The sequence below is a fragment of the Squalius cephalus genome (genome assembly GCF_949319135.1).
Source record: "Squalius cephalus genome assembly, chromosome: 10".
Taxonomy (NCBI): Eukaryota; Metazoa; Chordata; class Actinopteri; order Cypriniformes; family Leuciscidae; genus Squalius; species Squalius cephalus.
In genome coordinates, this window is record NC_137131.1 from 33,416,397 (window position 1) to 33,434,031 (window position 17,635).

The window sequence follows — 17,635 nt, forward strand, 5'->3', positions numbered from 1 at the left end:
GTTATCCAGAACTCATAGAATCGCAGTTACATAGATAACTCTCTATTCTATTTCGTTCTTCCTGACCGCCAGTGGCAGTGGTTCACACTGGATGACTTATAGCAACAAGGTTACAAGGAGGTCCCACTTACCCTTACGAGCAGGTTGAGGGTCCCGACCGGACAGCTGTTTCAATAGTATTAAAAGCAGCCACATTAAAAGTCTGCTTCCGTTTCCCTCCTGTGTATTCAACATCAGAGGATTAAACACTGCCAGCTCAATAGCCTGGTTTCTAAAAAGGGCAGAGAGCCTCCAGGGGAGAAGCCATAACTTCACTACTGAGCCATCCACATTCCAGCGCATACATGATGTGTTAACTGATAACACGTGGAGTTTACTTACACACTTAGTCAAAGTAATGGCCAAGAGAAACGTTGTCTTCAGTGAGATCCACTTCAGATCACTCTGCTCCAGAGGTTCGAACGGAGGCAATGTAAGAGATTTTAAGACTAGGCTCAGATCCCATGAGGGCACCCGAGTGGACTGAGTGGGGTGCAGTCGTTGAGCAGCTCAAAGAAACTGAGTAACATAGGCATGAGACCCCAATGGCTGACCATCTATTTGTACATGATGTACTGAAATTGCAGCCACATAGACTCGTAGGGCCCTATCTTGCACCCAGCGCAATTGACTTTGTACACCGACGCATGTATCATTTTGCACCCGACACACAGCGGACTTTTCCCTCGACAGACGCAAGTTGGTAAATTAGGGAATGAACTTGCGCTCCCAGGGGCGGTTCAGTGAAAAGAGGAGGCGTGTTCTGGGGCGAACATTCCCTGGTGCTATTTTGCAGTTCCAGAAAACAATTACGCCACAGACCAGGAAAAACGTCTCGGTTACGTATGTAACCCTCGTTCCCTGAGTACAGGGAACGGAGACGTGTCGTCGGGGGAGTTCCCTGATGCATTGGGATCACGCTAGGGAGCCAATTGCCTTCGAGAGAATTAAAACAAGCCAATGAATATTGGCATGCAAGATTTGCATTCCGCGACCCGCCTACTAGCGCGGGTATAAAAGGCGGAAGTAAACATTGCGCAATGCTTTTCGCTGAGGAGCCGAACAGTGTCCAGCCCTCCGCGAAGGTACAGCAACATGGCAACGGGACGACACGTATCCGTTCCCTGTACTCAGGGAACGAGGGTTACATACGTAACCGAGACGTTCCCTTTCGTCCTGGGAACTCCAACGTGTCGTCGGGGGAGTTCCCTGACGAATTGGGATCCCAAGTAAAACGCCATGGTGCTGGCCCCTTCCAGCGCCCAGCTAAGCTACCCTGCAGCAGTTTCTGCTATAAGTTGCGGGAGCTAGCTAGGGAATCACACTGCTGTTCCGCAAGACCCGCACAGTGGATTTGGATAACACTGGGAAAGCGTGCCCTGACCCCCGGGGGGGGGGGGGGGAACACTGCGGAAGCCCAGCCTGCCTGAAGAAGGCCTGGAATACACATATGTACTAACCCATTTGGGGTAGTGAAACATATGGCAGTCCCTGAGGTAGTCCCAATCCGAGGGAAGTGGGAGCGTACTCAACAGGGACGACAGAATGAGTCTGTCAAGGGGAAGACACGGCTGAACTGCACGTGGCATCATGGGTCACCGTAGAGACCACTGGAACACCCAGTCTACTAGTAACTCCCTACTGGAGGTAGCAGAACTGGCGCCAGGCGGTCCGCCACGCCTGGCACCGGGGGGGTGATGGAGGAACTCACGAGGCTCACCGACTTAGGGCGCCAAGCGGAGCAAAAAACGCACTTATCCGGCAAAGGCGCGGAGTGGCGTAGCAAGCCGACACAACCTATTCCCTCGCACCACTGGCCGTGGCGAGTACTCGGGAGGAAACAGGTTCCACACGTAGGTTATAGAATCTAACGAACGTGTTCGGTGTCGCCCAGCCCGCAGCTCTACAGATGTCTGTCAGCGAGGCGCCTTGAGCCAAAGCCCAGGAAGCGGCAACACCTCTAGTAGAGTGAGCCCGCAACCTGGGAGGACAAGGCTCACCCAGAGACTCATACGCTCGGGTGATAGCATCCACTAACCAGTGAGCTAATCTCTGCTTGGAGACAGCCTTCCCCTTCTGCTGGCCTCCGTAACAGACAAAGAGCTGATCTGAGGTTCTGAAGCTTTGCGTTCTGTCAATATAAACCCGCAGGGCAAGGACGGGACAGAGAAAAGCTAGCGCTGGGTCCGCCTCCTCCTGGGGCAGCGCTTGCAGGTTCACTACCTGGTCCACGAAGGGAGTGGTAGGAACCTTGGGCACATATCCGAGCCGGGGTCTCCATACAACATGAGAAAGGCCCGGCCCGAACTCCAGGCACGATTCGTCGACCGAAAATGCCTGCAGATCCCCGACCCTCTTGAAAGAGGCCAATGCTAACAGGAGCGCTGTCTTAATGGACAGGATATTAAGTTCTACTGTCAACAAAGGCTCAAAGGGAGGACCTTGAAGAGCTCTAAGAACCAGAGCTAGGTCCCAAGAGGGTACAGAGTGCAAAACACGAGGTGGATTTAACCTCCTAGCACCCTTAAGGAATCTGATGATCAGGTCGTGCTTCCCCAAGGACTTACCTTCTACTGCATCGTGACCCATCTTGCAGTAAAGAAAGCACGACTCTGATCGGGCAAGTTCGGGGGTCCTCCTGACGGGAGGAACACCAACCGACGAACAGGTTCCACTTCAACGCATAGAGGCGCCTCGTAGAGGGGGCTCTAGCGGAAGTGATGGTATCTACCACTGCCTGTGGTAGGCCATCTAGAACCTCCGCGTCCCGTCCAGGGACCAGACATGGAGTTTCCAGAGGTCTGGACGCGGGTGCCATAGAGTGCCCCGTCTCTGAGAAAGAAGGTCCTTCCTCAGAGGAATCGGCCAAGGAGGGGCTGTCGCGAGGAGCATGAGCTCCGTGAACCAAGTCCTGGTGGGCCAATACGGTGCCACTAACAGGACCTGCTCCTCGTCCTCCCTGACCTTGCACAGTGTCTGTGCAAGAAGGCTCACTGGGGGAAACGCATACTTGCGCAGGTCCCGGGGCCAGCTGTGAGCCAGGGCGTCCGTGCCGAGGGTCCCCTCGGTCAGGGAGTAAAACCACTGGCAATGGGTCGTGTCCGGAGAAGCAAACAGGTCTACCTGTGCGACTCCGAAGACACTCCAAATCAGCTGGACCGACTGGGGATGGAGTCGCCATTCTCCTGGTAGGGGAGGCAACTGTGAGAGCTCGTCCGCCATACGGTTGAGCTCCCCTGGAACATGAACGGCACGAAGCGACCTCAGATGCTTCTGACTCCATAGGAGGAGGTGGGAGGCGAGTCGCGACATACGACGGGAGCGTAGACCGCCTTGATGGTTGATGTACGCAACGGTCGCAGTGCTGTCCGTACGGACCAGTACATGCTTGTGTCTGAGAAACCCCTTGAGGCGACACAAGGCTAGACGTACTGCTTGCAACTCTAGGCAGTTGATGTGCCAATGCAGCTGGGGCCCCGTCCACAGACCCGAGACTGCATGCCCTCTGTACGTGGCCCCCCAACCCATGGCAGAGGTATCCGTGAACACCACAGCATGCCTGGAAACCTGGACTAGGGGTACTCCGGCCCGTAGAAACACAGGGTCCGACCATGGGAAGAAGGTTTGGCGGCAGCGCGGGGTAACTTTGACCCGGAGCGTACCGCTCTGCCACGCCCACCTCGGGACTCGATCGTGAAGCCAGCGCTGAAGTGGTCTCATATGTAACAGGCCGAGTGGCGTTACTGCGGCTGCGGCTGCCATATGCCCCAGGAGCCTCTGAAACTGTTTCAGTGGAACCGCTGTCCTGCCTCGAAAGGACTTGAGGCAGGTGAGCACTGACTGGACGCGCTCCTCTGTGAGGCGCGCAGTCTGGGTGACCGAGTCCAGTTCCATACCGAGATAAGAGATGCTCTGCACGGGGCAGAGTTTGCTCTTGTCCCAGTTGACCTGAAGCCCCAACCGACTGAGGTGCCAGAGCACCATGTCCCTGTGATCGCACAACACATCTCGCGAGTGAGCTAGAATAAGCCAGTCGCCGAGATAGTTGAGAATGCGAATGCCCTGTTCTCTCATGGGAACAATGGCCGCCTCCGCGACTTTTGTGAAGACACGGGGCGACAGGGCCAGCCCGAAGGGTAGGACTTTGTACTGATATGCTCGACCCTCGAACGCAAACCGTAGAAACGGTCTGTGTCGAGGAAGAATCGAGACATGAAAGTACGCGTCCTTCAGGTCGATCGCTGCAAACCAATCCTGGGGACGGATGCATTCGAAAATGCGCTTCTGCATGAGCATTTTGAACGTGAATTTGTGCAGGGCCCGATTCAAAACACGCAGGTCCAGGATTGGCCGTAACCCACCGCCTTTCTTGGGTACAATGAAGTACGGGCTGTAAAACCCGGACCTCATCTCGGCAGGAGGGACCGGCTCGATCGCGTCCTTCGCCAGCAGGACGTCGATCTCTTTCCGCAAGACAGGGGCATCCACTGACCGCACACGGGTGAAGTGGACGCCCCTGAACTTGGGAGGCCGGCGTGCAAATTGAATTGCATAGCCGAACCGGATGGTACGGATGAGCCATCGGGATGGAGTTGGAAGCTCTAGCCAGGCCTCCAGAAACCGTCCCAACGAGCCCACTCCACCCACCGGCGTACCCGCGGAGGGGCAGCGAGGGGGAAGACAGGGACTCGGGTCCGGTGGCATTGTAGCGACCGAGAGCGAGGTCTGGGCGTGGAACTTGACGCCAACCTGTTTCCCCCGGTGGGCAGACGGCAGAGAAGGCCCGTGGGCATTCTGCTGCGGGCTGCCCAGTGGCGAGGGGAGGGGAAGAGACGAGGAACGAGGCCCTGCCTCCTCGTGAACGGGTCTCTGCGCCTCCGGGCCCAACCGCAGACAGGAGCGACGCACCAGAGGCTGCGCCGCTGCTATCCGGCGACTGGGAAGAGGGGAACGGGAGCGATGCCGCTCGGAGACGGCATCCACTGCCATTCTGGCCCTCTTGGTTGGAAGAGACTGTGTGCCCACCAGTCTCGACCATGGATGACCTGAAGGAGGAAGTAGAAACTGCTCTTTTACTGAAACTTTGGGTACCGCTGACTGAGTGGTCAGCGGCGGAACAGAAACAAAAGGGAACGAAAAATTCTCCGCCCGGCCCTCCCCCGGGGGAAGGAGGTGTGCAGAGGCACCCTCCCAAAGAGCAGCAGTCCGAACCTCCCTCAGGTCGCCCGTCTCAGGAACGCTTCCCTCTCTTCCCTTTACGGGAAGGGGCCGGGGGCGCCTGAGCGGGCTGGGTCGTCCTCTTGCGACCAGACTTCCGGCCTCCAGGGTTAGACTGCTGCCCTGGAGGAGGAGCTGGTGCAGGAGGACGTCCTCGGCGACGGGAAGCGGCCGGAGGCTCTACGGCAACAGTAGACGGGCCAGCAGCAGCCCGTTTCCTGTGCAGGACATGCCGTATTGCCTCTGACTGCTTCTGGGCGGCGGAGAACTCTTGGGCAAAGCTCTCCACCACGTCGCCGAAGAGGCCGCCTTGGGATATGGGGAAGTTGAGAAGCTTGTTCTTCTCAAAATCGCGCATATCCGCAAGGGTAAGCCACAGGTGGCGTTCCTGGACCACCAAGGTGGACATCGCCCGACCCACCGAACGTGCGGTGACTTTCGTCGCCCGGAGGGCGAAGTCCGTCGCCGCACGCAGCTCCTGCAGCAGAGCTGGGTCGGGACCACCCGCCTGCAAGTCATGGAGTGCTTTAGCCTGATGGACTTGGAGCAACGCCATGGCATGCAGGGCGGAGGCGGCGTCTCCACACGCCATGTAAGCATCCCTGGTCAAACCAGAGGAAAACTTACAGGCGCGGGAGGGGAGTGAAGGGGCACCCCGCCAAGCGGAAGCGGTCTTCGGACACAGCTGCATCGCAACCGACCGCTCCACTGGGGGGATTCCCTCGTACCCGTGCGCCGCCCCGCCGTCAAGGGTGGTGAGGAAGGAGGAGCGAGGTTGCCTACGCCTGGTCGCCAGAGGGGCCAGCCAAGACTTCCTCAACTCCTCATGCACTTCAGGGAAGAATGGTACTGGAGCGGACCGCGGGGCCACAGCACGGCCCGCTCCGAGACACCAATCATCCAGCCGCTAATGTTCAGGATCCCGGTGGAGGGTTCAACATAAGCTCGACATTCGCGGCCGCCCTTTCGAGCATAGCGGCCATTTCTGGGTCCGGCTCAGCTGCAGCCACCACACCCGAAGTGGGTAGACCCGCTGAGTCATCACCAGAGGATGACCGCTCTTCCTCCGATGCCGCGATCGACATCTGATCCTCAGGCGGTGCCCCGAAGGAGACAACCGGAACCGCACGAGACGGCCCCTGGAAGCTCCGCCGGGACAACCAATGGCAACGAGCTACTAGAGGAGTGAGAAGCCCGAGAGGATCTTTCACCAGTCGGAACATTCTTCACTGTAATCCTCATACGCTCACCAACAGGAATCACCGAAGTAGCCGTCTGCCGAACTGAACCGGCCGACGAACTAGATCGGGGATTCTCTGAAGGGTCTCCCCCATGTTTCAGGGTTCGCAGTCTTGAACGCAGCATCGCCAGAGTCATGTTCCCGCAATGAGAACATAACTCGTTCACAAACGCTGCCTCAGCGTGCCCTAAGCCCAAACACGAGAGGCAGTGTTTGTGACCATCTTCCTGAGGGAGAAGTCGACCGCATCCAGAAACACACGGGTGAAACGACATCCTGAAAAGGACGCGAAACGCACATGCTGCTCTTTTAGAAAAAGAAAGAAAATAGAAAGAGAGAGAAAGAGAAAGAGAAGAATGCTCAATACGCGCCGAAGCGCAGAGGGACCACCGCGGCAGACACAACGGGGAAACTGCAAGCCCGCGTGCTGCACTCACCCAATACCAGCCGTGAAAACGGCCTTTTTTTTTTATTTTTTTTTTTAAAAGGACTTGACCGGCAGCGAGACGCGGTGATCGCTTGAAGCGCCGTCACACCAGCGACAGAGGATCTTCTTCCTTTCTCTCCCCAACGATTATTCTTCGGCAAACACAGCAGCTCACACAGAGACACACTGGAGGCTCCGAAGCGAAAAGCATTGCGCAATGTTTACTTCCGCCTTTTATACCAAATCTTGCATGCCAATATTCATTGGCTTGTTTTAATTCTCTCGAAGGCAATTGGCTCCCTAGCGTGATCCCAATTCGTCAGGGAACTCCCCCGACGACACGTTGGAGTTCCCAGGACAAAAGGGAACCTAGTCTAAAGTCAGTGGCGCGTTATTCAGATGCTATTTTAAGGGCGCATGCTTGGCCATAATGTAGCATGTGCACAACGCGCATACACTTTGCTTCTCTCATCTACACACAGACACAGCAGTTGCCATTTTTGCAAACCATACATAATTACAAGGAAATATATACCACATGAGGGAAATCATTGTGGTGTTCATGAAGATGTGAAAAAATAGCCATAAATCTAGCTTACACATTTACCAAAATGATTATACGCCTGTTTAACCCTCTGGGGTCTAAGGTGTTTTTGGGGTCCTTGAGATGTTCTGACATACCCTGACATTTTTGCTTTTTTCAGTTGCTTATAAACATATTAATGGCAAAGGTGTAAATTCACTCTATATAGCACAAACAGGGCTATCATCATATGTGAGCACCATGCATGTACATGTTTGTATTTTTGAGAGAATAATGTTTATGCATGGTTATTGAAAAAACTAAAAACAAAAGTTTCTGAAATAAGGCCATAAAACACATTCTAAATATGTGTCAATAAGACTTTTGACTAATGGATGTCATCGCCTAGAGTTTTTTCTTCAAAATGATGTGAAAATTATCCTGCCTAATCATTCACATAACACAATGCATTGATTTAAATTTTGCAAAACACTTTCTGTCTGGAAAGGCAATATGCGGAGTGGGCGTCAACGATCATGCATATTTAGTGGTTCGCACCTGGAGACAATGGGGCCCGCATACTTAATGAGCCATTCATTCAGGTGTGTCACAAGAAAGAATGCAAGAGCAACAGTTGGAAGCATCTCGTGTTTTTTTTATTTTTCCACAAATTGTGCTTGCAAATTGGCCTATAATATCAAAAGGAAAACATGTCTAGTAATTGTGCAGTTAATTCTCATAATTCTCATTCACAGACAGTTATTTTCAGTTTTGGAATATTTATCCTCTCCCCAAATTTGTCACTAATAAAACACAATAAAAAATTATTTTAAAGAAAAGGCTTATATTTACCTTTTATTAGTTTGTTTACATCTACCTTGTTTTTTGTTTTTTTTATTAAAAAGGTTACAATTACAACAACAATTCAAGTGTAATCTTTCTTTGTAAAAACTAAAGTATACATTTTATCATACATATTTCAAAGTTAAGGATTCATTACTTGAATATAGCCTAGGCTACATTGGAATAAACACTATAACATATTATTTGATTATTTTTGACAAAACATACTATATTTAACATATGAGCAAAAATTGGCAAACAAAAGCTTATTTGAGGTGGCAGATATTTTACAGTAAAAATTTATAATCTATCCAAAACTAATCAATGAAATGTTGTCTTTCATATGTCTGTAACATAGTAACTTTCGTTTTTATTATAAGAAATATAAATGTTAATTTGCAGTTTAATACGTTGCTTATACAAATACATTTTATTTCAACATATTTCACTCGATTTTTACTCAGTAGCCTATAGCAATACAGTTTGCTAAAAGCGAAACATTCACAGACAGTAATGATTCAAATTTAAACCGTCTTTTGCCAATTGTGGTAAACAGCGGCATCTCTGCCGTTCATTCATTCATTCATTCATGCACAGATACGCGCCGCACTTGAGAATGAAAAAAAAAACTTACTACATTATTCCATAGCCTCGGATCTGTTGCTCCTCGTACTTCTGAGGTAAATTTTCCATTATAGTATTATTCCTCACAGCGCTGCGAGACTGTGTAAACAAGTACAATGATCTGATGTGTTTTCTCGAGCTGATGTGGGCGTTCACAGTTTGCGTGGATTGCCTCAGACATTTGCGTTTGAATAGTGCGCGCTCTCCGTGGGCGGGGTCACATTACATCTGAATGAGCTCTAATTAGCTCGACTGGAATCGCTCTCTTTTAATGCAGATTTCACAAGATGAGAATATTTGTTTTTTATATAAATTACTTCATTTAAAAGAAGAGAATTCAAGCTTCATGCCTGTGTGTCTGTATGCCTGTTTGACTGAGTATTCGCTGAGTTATGGTTCATTTTCGGACGCGTTTCAGAATGGACTACACTGACAGAGAGAAGGCAGAACTCGCATCATGTTTATTTTTCTTTATTTGGCGAAAAGCACAACACTTTGTTTTTATTGTGAGTATACACAAAAATAATACACACTTAACAGGATCGATTGATGTATAACACAAGCATATAAGATAAAAAGTAATATTTTATTTTATTTATTTGTTTTCACTGATAAGGAAAAAAACGAGCCTATCGCGCCGGCGCGATAGCCGACCTCAGGGAGTTAACCGAAGCTAATTTGGGTGGGTTTCTCCCATTCTCATACAATGTCACTTTTCTGTCTTTTACGGCCCTGACGAGAACATCGGTCTCCTTGGCTGTGAACCGCTCCTGGTGTGCACCTGGCAAATCCGCCGTTATAATAGCAATTTGCCATGGAACAAACGCGCCTGCTCTTAAAGGGAATGTGAGATGATGCTCTGATTGGTTTATTTCACATTACGCCCAAACCACACCTATAAGTAATGTAGCTACTTCAGACCAACCCATTTTAGATTTGCGTCAGGTGCAAGAGTCATTTATCCCGCCTGTATAATAGCAACAGCGCCAAAGATCCGCCCACAAAGTTACTTGCGTTTTGCGTTTGATACTTGCGTTTCAGATCGTTAAAATAGGACCCTTAAAGTAGAAGCTGCCCTATTATTTAGTGACTGCAGAAAATGTAAAACCAGGGGATCAGTGCTCTGGGGCCACTACTTGCTCCCTGCACCAATCAGAGAAGAGCTTCCATCGATAGGCATAAGCACTCCTGGTGGAAGGCGCTCTAGAGTTTAATATAGTGTTCTACACCTCTCGATCACAGACTTTAAAAAGTGGTTCCGGCCCTTCAGAGGCCAAACACAGAGCTGCATGCGGTCTGGATTTGTGTACCAAATATGACCCTCCAACTGGTGGAGGAGATCCGTTCTCCTGGGAAGGCTCCTGGGATACCCCTCTAGTAGCTTGTACAGCTCTAGAAAACCATGGTCTCCCTGGTCAGTTCGGTGCTACTAGCAGCAGCCTGTGTTGTCCCTGAAGGACCCTTTGAACAGTTGCCAAGATCAATGGTATTGGGGAAAAGGCATAGAGTAACCGATCTGGCCAGGCATGGGCTAGAGCATCCTGCCACAGCAGACGGGATTCTTCTTCTAGTGAGAACCAGAGATGGCAGTGGGTCAATGTCGCAGATGCGAAGAGGGCCACCTCCGCTCTGCCAAACTGCTGTCATATCATCTCTACCACCTCTGGGTTGAGCCTTCACACCGTATATGAAAGTCTGTAGCGCGACAATAAATCTGCAACCACGTATGACACCCCTGGGATGTGCATGTCAGCAGTTCCTGTGATACCTAAAGGGATTGGCTGGACCTCATACCCCCTTGATGGTTGATGTGATAAACCACTGATGTGTCGTCTGACCTAAAGAGAATATGCCTGCCCTTCTAAAATGGTCCAAAGTGCTTCAGAGCCAGCAGTACTGCTCGAAGTTCTAGGGTAATTATACTCTCGCCTTTTTTGGGGGGGGAATCCCATTGCCCTCTGACTGCTCTGTGTTGCCAGACTCCCCCAAGCAGGTTAGAGACACGTCGGTCTGGACTATCTCCATTCGAGAGGAAATCACACCCAGAACAACCCCCTTGCACATCCCTTGTTGGGAATCACATCCAACCACCCTCTTCCTCCATGACTTCAAGGTGAGAAGGCCTCGCTCTGTAACCTTGATCAACCTGTTCTTGTGCCAACTGGGATTCAGGTGGAGACTGTTTACCCATCTCTGAAAGGTATGCATACTGAGAGCATGGTAGTTCATGTCCCATAGAGGGCTGCAAGTAATGTAAGTGAGATGGTGGGACTCTCCTCAGGTCAGCAAACTGCTGCCTGGTCTGATTCACCTGGACCCTGCGCTCCAGTGTCTGTTGTGCCGCTGGCCCAAAGATCTGCCCTGGAACTACTGGAAGGTCCCTTAGTGTTCTCCTACAGGCCTCAGACAGAAGTGATTGTGCAAGCCAGACTTGGTGGCATGTTTGCGTTAACGTTGACACAAGCTTGCCCAGCTCTCTTGTCATGAATGCCAGTGCCTGAAGCGAGGCATCACTTAAGTTGTGGGTTAAAGGATCACTGCCTGATGACTCAAGAGACTGAGACAGGGCCAACATGAAAAGGGAGAGAGAATTGCCAATGTGAAATGAAGCTCTAGCATAAGTCCTGCCGGGAAGACTCAATTGTTACGTCACTTATTACCTTCTCATCTATCCAATTATATTCCTATACTTGTGGTATAAAAGATTGGTACTTACACACGTCTGAGTTCGCAGATGCTGATGCTTCAATTCACCTCCATCCTCCCCACCACCACCAATAGTTCTGGTAGAACTATTATGTCTGTGATATATGCCTGGATGAGGAGATCATCTGTAATCCGGCATTGAGGCTGGGGGCAACGAACATTAGGCCTCAAGACCTTCTCTGGGGAGAGAACAAAAGAGGCAATAATTGGATCAACTTTAGGCATCTGAGCCAAGCCATAAATGTCTGCATCCTGCAGAGCAGCCACTGCTCTACTTGCACTAATGGGGTGCGTAAGAGATCTAGGGTTAGCTCAGCATCTTTGCAACTCTTTCGATGGTGGAATGGTAAAAGGGTCTCGCCAAACCTCTGAAAAAAGCACTAGAAAAGGTCGCCACTGTAGGGGCTGTGTCAAGAGCTAGGCAAGCCAATGCAGCCTGAAGAGCTTGCTTCACCACCTCTTGCTCTGACTGTGGACCTTCTGCAGATCCGTGACCTGGGAGCAATCATGGGAGAAACAGGACTGAAGATCAGACAACATCCACTTCTTCATCATCATAGAACTGGCTGTGAGAAGTCACAATTGACAGGACATCCTCCTCCAAAATGAGCGACTTCATAGTGTGGGCTTCAACTGAAGATACTAGTTTCTCGCCCTGGCTGCAAATTCATAAGCAAAGACTTAATCTGAGCAAACTCAGCAGTCAACACATCCAGCTTCTATCCATCATAAACGAACTCCACACGGCTCCGGGGGGTTAATAAAGGCCTTCTGAAGCGAAGCGATGCATTTGTGTAAGAAAAATATCCATATTTAAAACTTTATATTGTCAAATAACTAGCTTCTGGCCAAACGAACATTCAGATTGCATGTAAGTCTAAAGCACAACTTATGCGAGTAATGTGATGTACTGCTGATATTTACGCTACGCCATGAAGCACCTTCCAACGTCACAAGTTGCGTACGTTGCGCTTTGGGCTGGTATTCTCACCGTTTACTGAAGCGCTGGTTGAGCTCTTCCAACTGAATGCAGTGAGTTTGACTGCAGGCAGGGCTTACCCGTCCAGTGCTATGAGCATTCTGTCAAAGTTCCCATTGGATGCTGTGAGAGCCCTCACAGTCGAACAGCCAGACTCAATTTCACGAGTCCCCTCTTCACATGGGCATCTGCAGGCTCGCGTCAGATGTTGTGTGGGCCTTCCCAGTCGGGCATTTAAAAAATCATGTGAACCCTGTTTGACGCTGTGCTCACCCGTCTGATGCTGTGAGCTGCATCAGATTACTCTGAGTTCAGGCCAAATTCCGGGCTCGGAGCCCTCCCCTCGGATAGCACTCCAAATACACATACTCTTTACTCTTTACTCCATCTGATTAAGTGTTAACTCATGAATTGATTGCCGCATTAAGATGATGCTTACAGAGAGCATACCCTAAAGTCTAAAATAGAAACTGTTCAAGTAAAAGGCAAGTAAATAGATTGTTGAATACTGTATAATTTTAGTTGGGTGAGGATATGCAATTTGCATGGTAAATCATACATTAATCTGCTGTACCCTGTGTCCTGAATCCGGTGTGGCACGACAGGTTTTTTTCCCCAGTCATATCTTTTTTGCTTCCCCAGGGTGATCTTGAAGAGAAAGGAATGAAGGTAAACAAGGTCTATTTTAGTGGTACATGCACACCCTTCACCAGGGCAGCAAATAGATGTTGACTTCTGTCAAATTTCAGAAATCCATCCTGAAATCCACAACAGACTTTTAATCAAGATTTGATCAAGTGGTATTCACAGATGTCGCATATTGTAGGTCACACAAGATTTACTTTTTTCTTCTTAAAGGCAAAGAACCAACTCTATTTATGTTCTGCAAGAATATTTTATTGGACTGTCTCACTTTTAATGCAAGTAGACAGCATTTTTATGTAGTAAGCTCACTTAAAGGAGAACTCCAGTCAATTTTAACATTGAGCTCATTTTTTTGTCAATTTGGAGTGCTGTCAATACAGAGAACAACGACAAAAATCGGTGTTGCCTACACCGTGTTATCCTCTTTTTAAAATTTGCACCCTGTTGACTTCAATGGGGCAATGTTTAAACCTGCTTTTAGCCTCTTAACATCCTTGATGTGTCATTACAAGTGCACAGGTCATGTGAGTGATTCCTTCAGAGTGAACACGAGTGAATCTGACTGCAGCAGATGTGAAAGAAATGGATAAAATGATGTTATTTAAGCCAGCGCAAATACCTGTATTTACATCCTGTTTTCGGTTGAAGTCCAAAGTAGTCGATTGTCGAGTTCATGCGCATAGGTTTAGTTACCTATGATCACGCGCGTGATCATATATACTATATACTACTATACTATTGAATATACACTCACCTAAAGGATTATTAGGAACACCTGTTCAATTTCTCATTAATGCAATTATCTAATCAACCAATCACATGGCAGTTGCTTCAATGCATTTAGGGGTGTGGTCCTGGTCAAGACAATCTCCTGAACTCCAAATTGAATGTCAGAATGGGAAAGAAAGGTGATTTAAGCAATTTTGAGCGTGGCATGGTTGTTGGTGCCAGACGGGCCGGTCTGAGTATTTCACAATCTGCTCAGTTACTGGGATTTTCACGCACAACCATTTCTAGGGTTTACAAAGAATGGTGTGAAAAGGGAAAAACATCCAGCATGCGGCAGTCCTGTGGGCGAAAATGCCTTGTTGATGCTAGAGGTCAGAGGAGAATGAGCCGACTGATTCAAGCTGATAGAAGAGCAACTTTGACTGAAATAACCACTCGTTACAACCGAGGTATGCAGCAAAGCATTTGTGAAGCCACAACACGCACAACCTTGAGGGCTACAACAGCAGAAGACCCCACTGGGTACCACTCATCTCCACTGCAAATAGGAAAAAGAGGCTACAATTTGCACAAGCTCACCAAAATTGGACAGTTGAAAACTGGAAAAATGTTGCCTGGTCTGATGAGTCTCGATTTCTGTTGAGTCATTCAGATAGTAGAGTCAGAATTTGGCGTAAACAGAATGAGAACATGGATCCATCATGCCTTGTTACCACTGTGCAGGCTGGTGGTGGTGGTGTAATGGTGTGGGGGATGTTTTCTTGGCACACTTTAGGCCCCTTAGTGCCAATTGGGCATCGTTTAAATGCCACGGCCTACCTGAGCATTGTTTCTGACCATGTCCATCCCTTTATGACCACCATGTACCCATCCTCTGATGGCTACTTCCAGCAGGATAATGCACCATGTCACAAAGCTCGAATCATTTCAAATAGGTTTCTTGAACATGACAATGAGTTCACTGTACTAAAATGGCCCCCACAGTCACCAGATCTCAACCCAGAGCATCTTTGGGATGTGGTGGAACGGGAGCTTCGTGCCCTGGATGTGCATCCCACAAATCTCCATCAACTGCAAGATGCTATCCTATCAATATGGGCCAACATTTCTAAAGAATGCTTTCAGCACCTTGTTGAATCAATGCCACGTAGAATTAAGGCAGTTCTGAAGGCGAAAGGGGGTCAAACACAGTATTAGTATGGTGTTCCTAATAATCCTTTAGGTGAGTGTATACTAAGACTGTGTTTATTAATTCATCATTCTCCTTTGGTCTTACTATTCAGGGCTCTGAAGGACATCAAGGTTTTCAAGGACTACCTGGTTCTATAGGACCTAAAGGGCAAAAGGTGGTTTGCAAAAATCAGAATTTTTGTATTATTATTCTTTTTTTATTAAGTTTATTAATTATTTGAGTGTGCAAGCTATGTGGGTCTGTGGTGGACAGTTTAGCAAAAAGTAATGAAATGTATAATATATCTATCACATTCAGCCATTGAGGCATAATTAGTCAATTATCTTGGAGGTAAAAAAAAACAAACATTGTTGACCAGAATTTTGGTAAACCATGACTGACCAAATAAAAATATAATTTTTTTCACTGCAGTCTTTGTATGGACCAATAAAAAACATTTATTCTTTTTTGTATCTGTAGGGACAAAAAGGGGAAGGATATCAAGGCCCTAGAGGTCCACCAGGGCCGCCTGGACCTCCTGGACCCTCAATTTCAGACAGGACTGTGAGTATGAATACTGCTATTGTAGGTCTGTGTGCTTGGACTTAAAATGTGCATACAACCGAATGATCCATTGAATGCTTTGTTGGAAAAATACACTCTTACCAGAATAATTATATTAAACGTGTGTGTATTTCAGTTAAAGCTGTTTAAGTTATCAAGCTGTTTAATTTATCAAGCTGCACTTTACTGTACGCAGTAAAGTGTGACGCACTTTTTGTTCTGTGCGTTTTTACTAAGATATAAGTGCTCCGAGTCTTTTATTAAACCTACCCTCTAACTTGCGCGACTGCGCCCAAGCTTTAAGAGTGTTCCATACGATTGGGCTATCATATAGAACTTTTAGCTTTTTAGGGTTGACAACAAACAAAAGATTCTGAAGAGGGCACAGAGATTGTGAGGCTTCAGGATCAAGCCAAATAGAACCTGGATCATTCTTCAACCAATCCGCCACAAAACGAAGCTGACACGCCAGCTGATACAATCTGATATTGGGAACATCTAGTCCACCCTTACGACTAGGGAGCTTTAGTTTGCTCATTTTTAACTTTGGTTTCCTTTTACTCCATTTAAAACAAGAAAGCCATCCATTAAGCTCCTTAATAACTTTGCTAGAAAGTAAAATAGGCAGCATCATTAAGGGGTATATTAAACGAGGTAAAATGCTCATTTTGATTATAGCAATTCTTCCCAAAAAAGATACGGGAAGAGCATTCCACCTCTGCAAATCACTATGAATTTATTTCAAAAGAGGATCAAAGTTACTTTTAAATAAAAGTTGGAATTTTGGGGTTATATGAAGCCCTAGATAGGTAAAACCTGACATGGAATATTTAACAGGGAAAGAGGAAAGCATTTGTGTTTCCGAGGTAAGACTGCCCAATGGTAAAGCAACAGATTTTGTTAAATTAATCTTATAACCAGAAAATTCTCCAAAGAAGTGTATAACATCTAATAATCGTGGAACTGATGTATTTGCATCCGACAAAAATAGCAGAATGTCGTCTGCATAAAGTGAAATCTTATGTTGTCTGTCATTTATTGTAACCCCTCTAATCACCGAATCATATCTTATTGCTTCTGCCAAGGGTTCAATGGCAAGGGCAAACAATAATGGCGAAAGTGGGCAGCCTTGCCTAGTGCCTCTATCCAGAAGAAATGTTTTAGATCTAATGCTGTTAGTGATGACGGCAGATGAGGGTTTATTATAGAGCAGCTGCACCCACCACAAAAACGTATCTCCAAACCCAAATTATTGCAAAGTGTAAACTAAATAGGGCCACTCAACACGATCAAAAGCCTTTTCGGCATCTAATGAAATAACTAAAGTGTCAAGTTTTTGATTCTGTGAGATAATAATTATGTTTAAAAGCCTTCTGACATTGTGGCTAGAACTCCTTCCTTTAATAAAACCAGTCTGGTCCTCACAGACTAATATTGGCAATACCTGCTCTAATCTAAGTGCAAGTATTTTGGATAACAGTTTCAAATCAGAATTGAGCAGTGCTATCGGCCTGTAAGATCCACAATCCTCTGAATCTTTCCCTTTTTTTTAAATTAATGAGATATCAGCATCTCTTAGTGAATCAGGTAGCAATCCTTTTTCAAAAGAGTGGTTTAAAAACCAACAGTTCACACATTTGCACAATTAATGAAAAAGCTGTCTTCTGAACAAAGAGCTGAGTTGTGTCCCAAATGACGCATATCCACTATGTACTTATGTACTCAACCTTGTAGTGTATGAATTTTATAGGGTTATTTTGTCATTCAACATCAGAGCTTACTAGCTCACCATCCACTACGTAATTAAAGCTGAAACATTTGAACCCATGAAGTGTTCAACATTCCACACAGTACTATTTCAAAATGGCATAGAATAGTGCATACTGTAAGTAAGCATATTGTGATGCACCTCATGTCTTCAAAAATAG

At 47.6% G+C, this 17,635-nt stretch overlaps 1 protein-coding gene across 6 annotated transcripts in view; it reads left to right on the top strand.

The window, feature by feature from the left end:
• col18a1b (collagen type XVIII alpha 1 chain b) overlaps positions 1-17,635 on the top strand; it is a 130,632-nt gene that overhangs the window by 79,178 nt on the left and 33,819 nt on the right. For all 6 annotated transcript variants that reach the window (XM_079883343.1, XM_079883338.1, XM_079883340.1 and 3 more), the window contains exons 7-8: positions 15,256-15,318; positions 15,624-15,707. In XM_079883343.1, the coding sequence (XP_079739469.1) occupies positions 15,256-15,318; positions 15,624-15,707 (147 nt within the window). The remainder of the gene's footprint in view (positions 1-15,255; positions 15,319-15,623; positions 15,708-17,635) is intronic.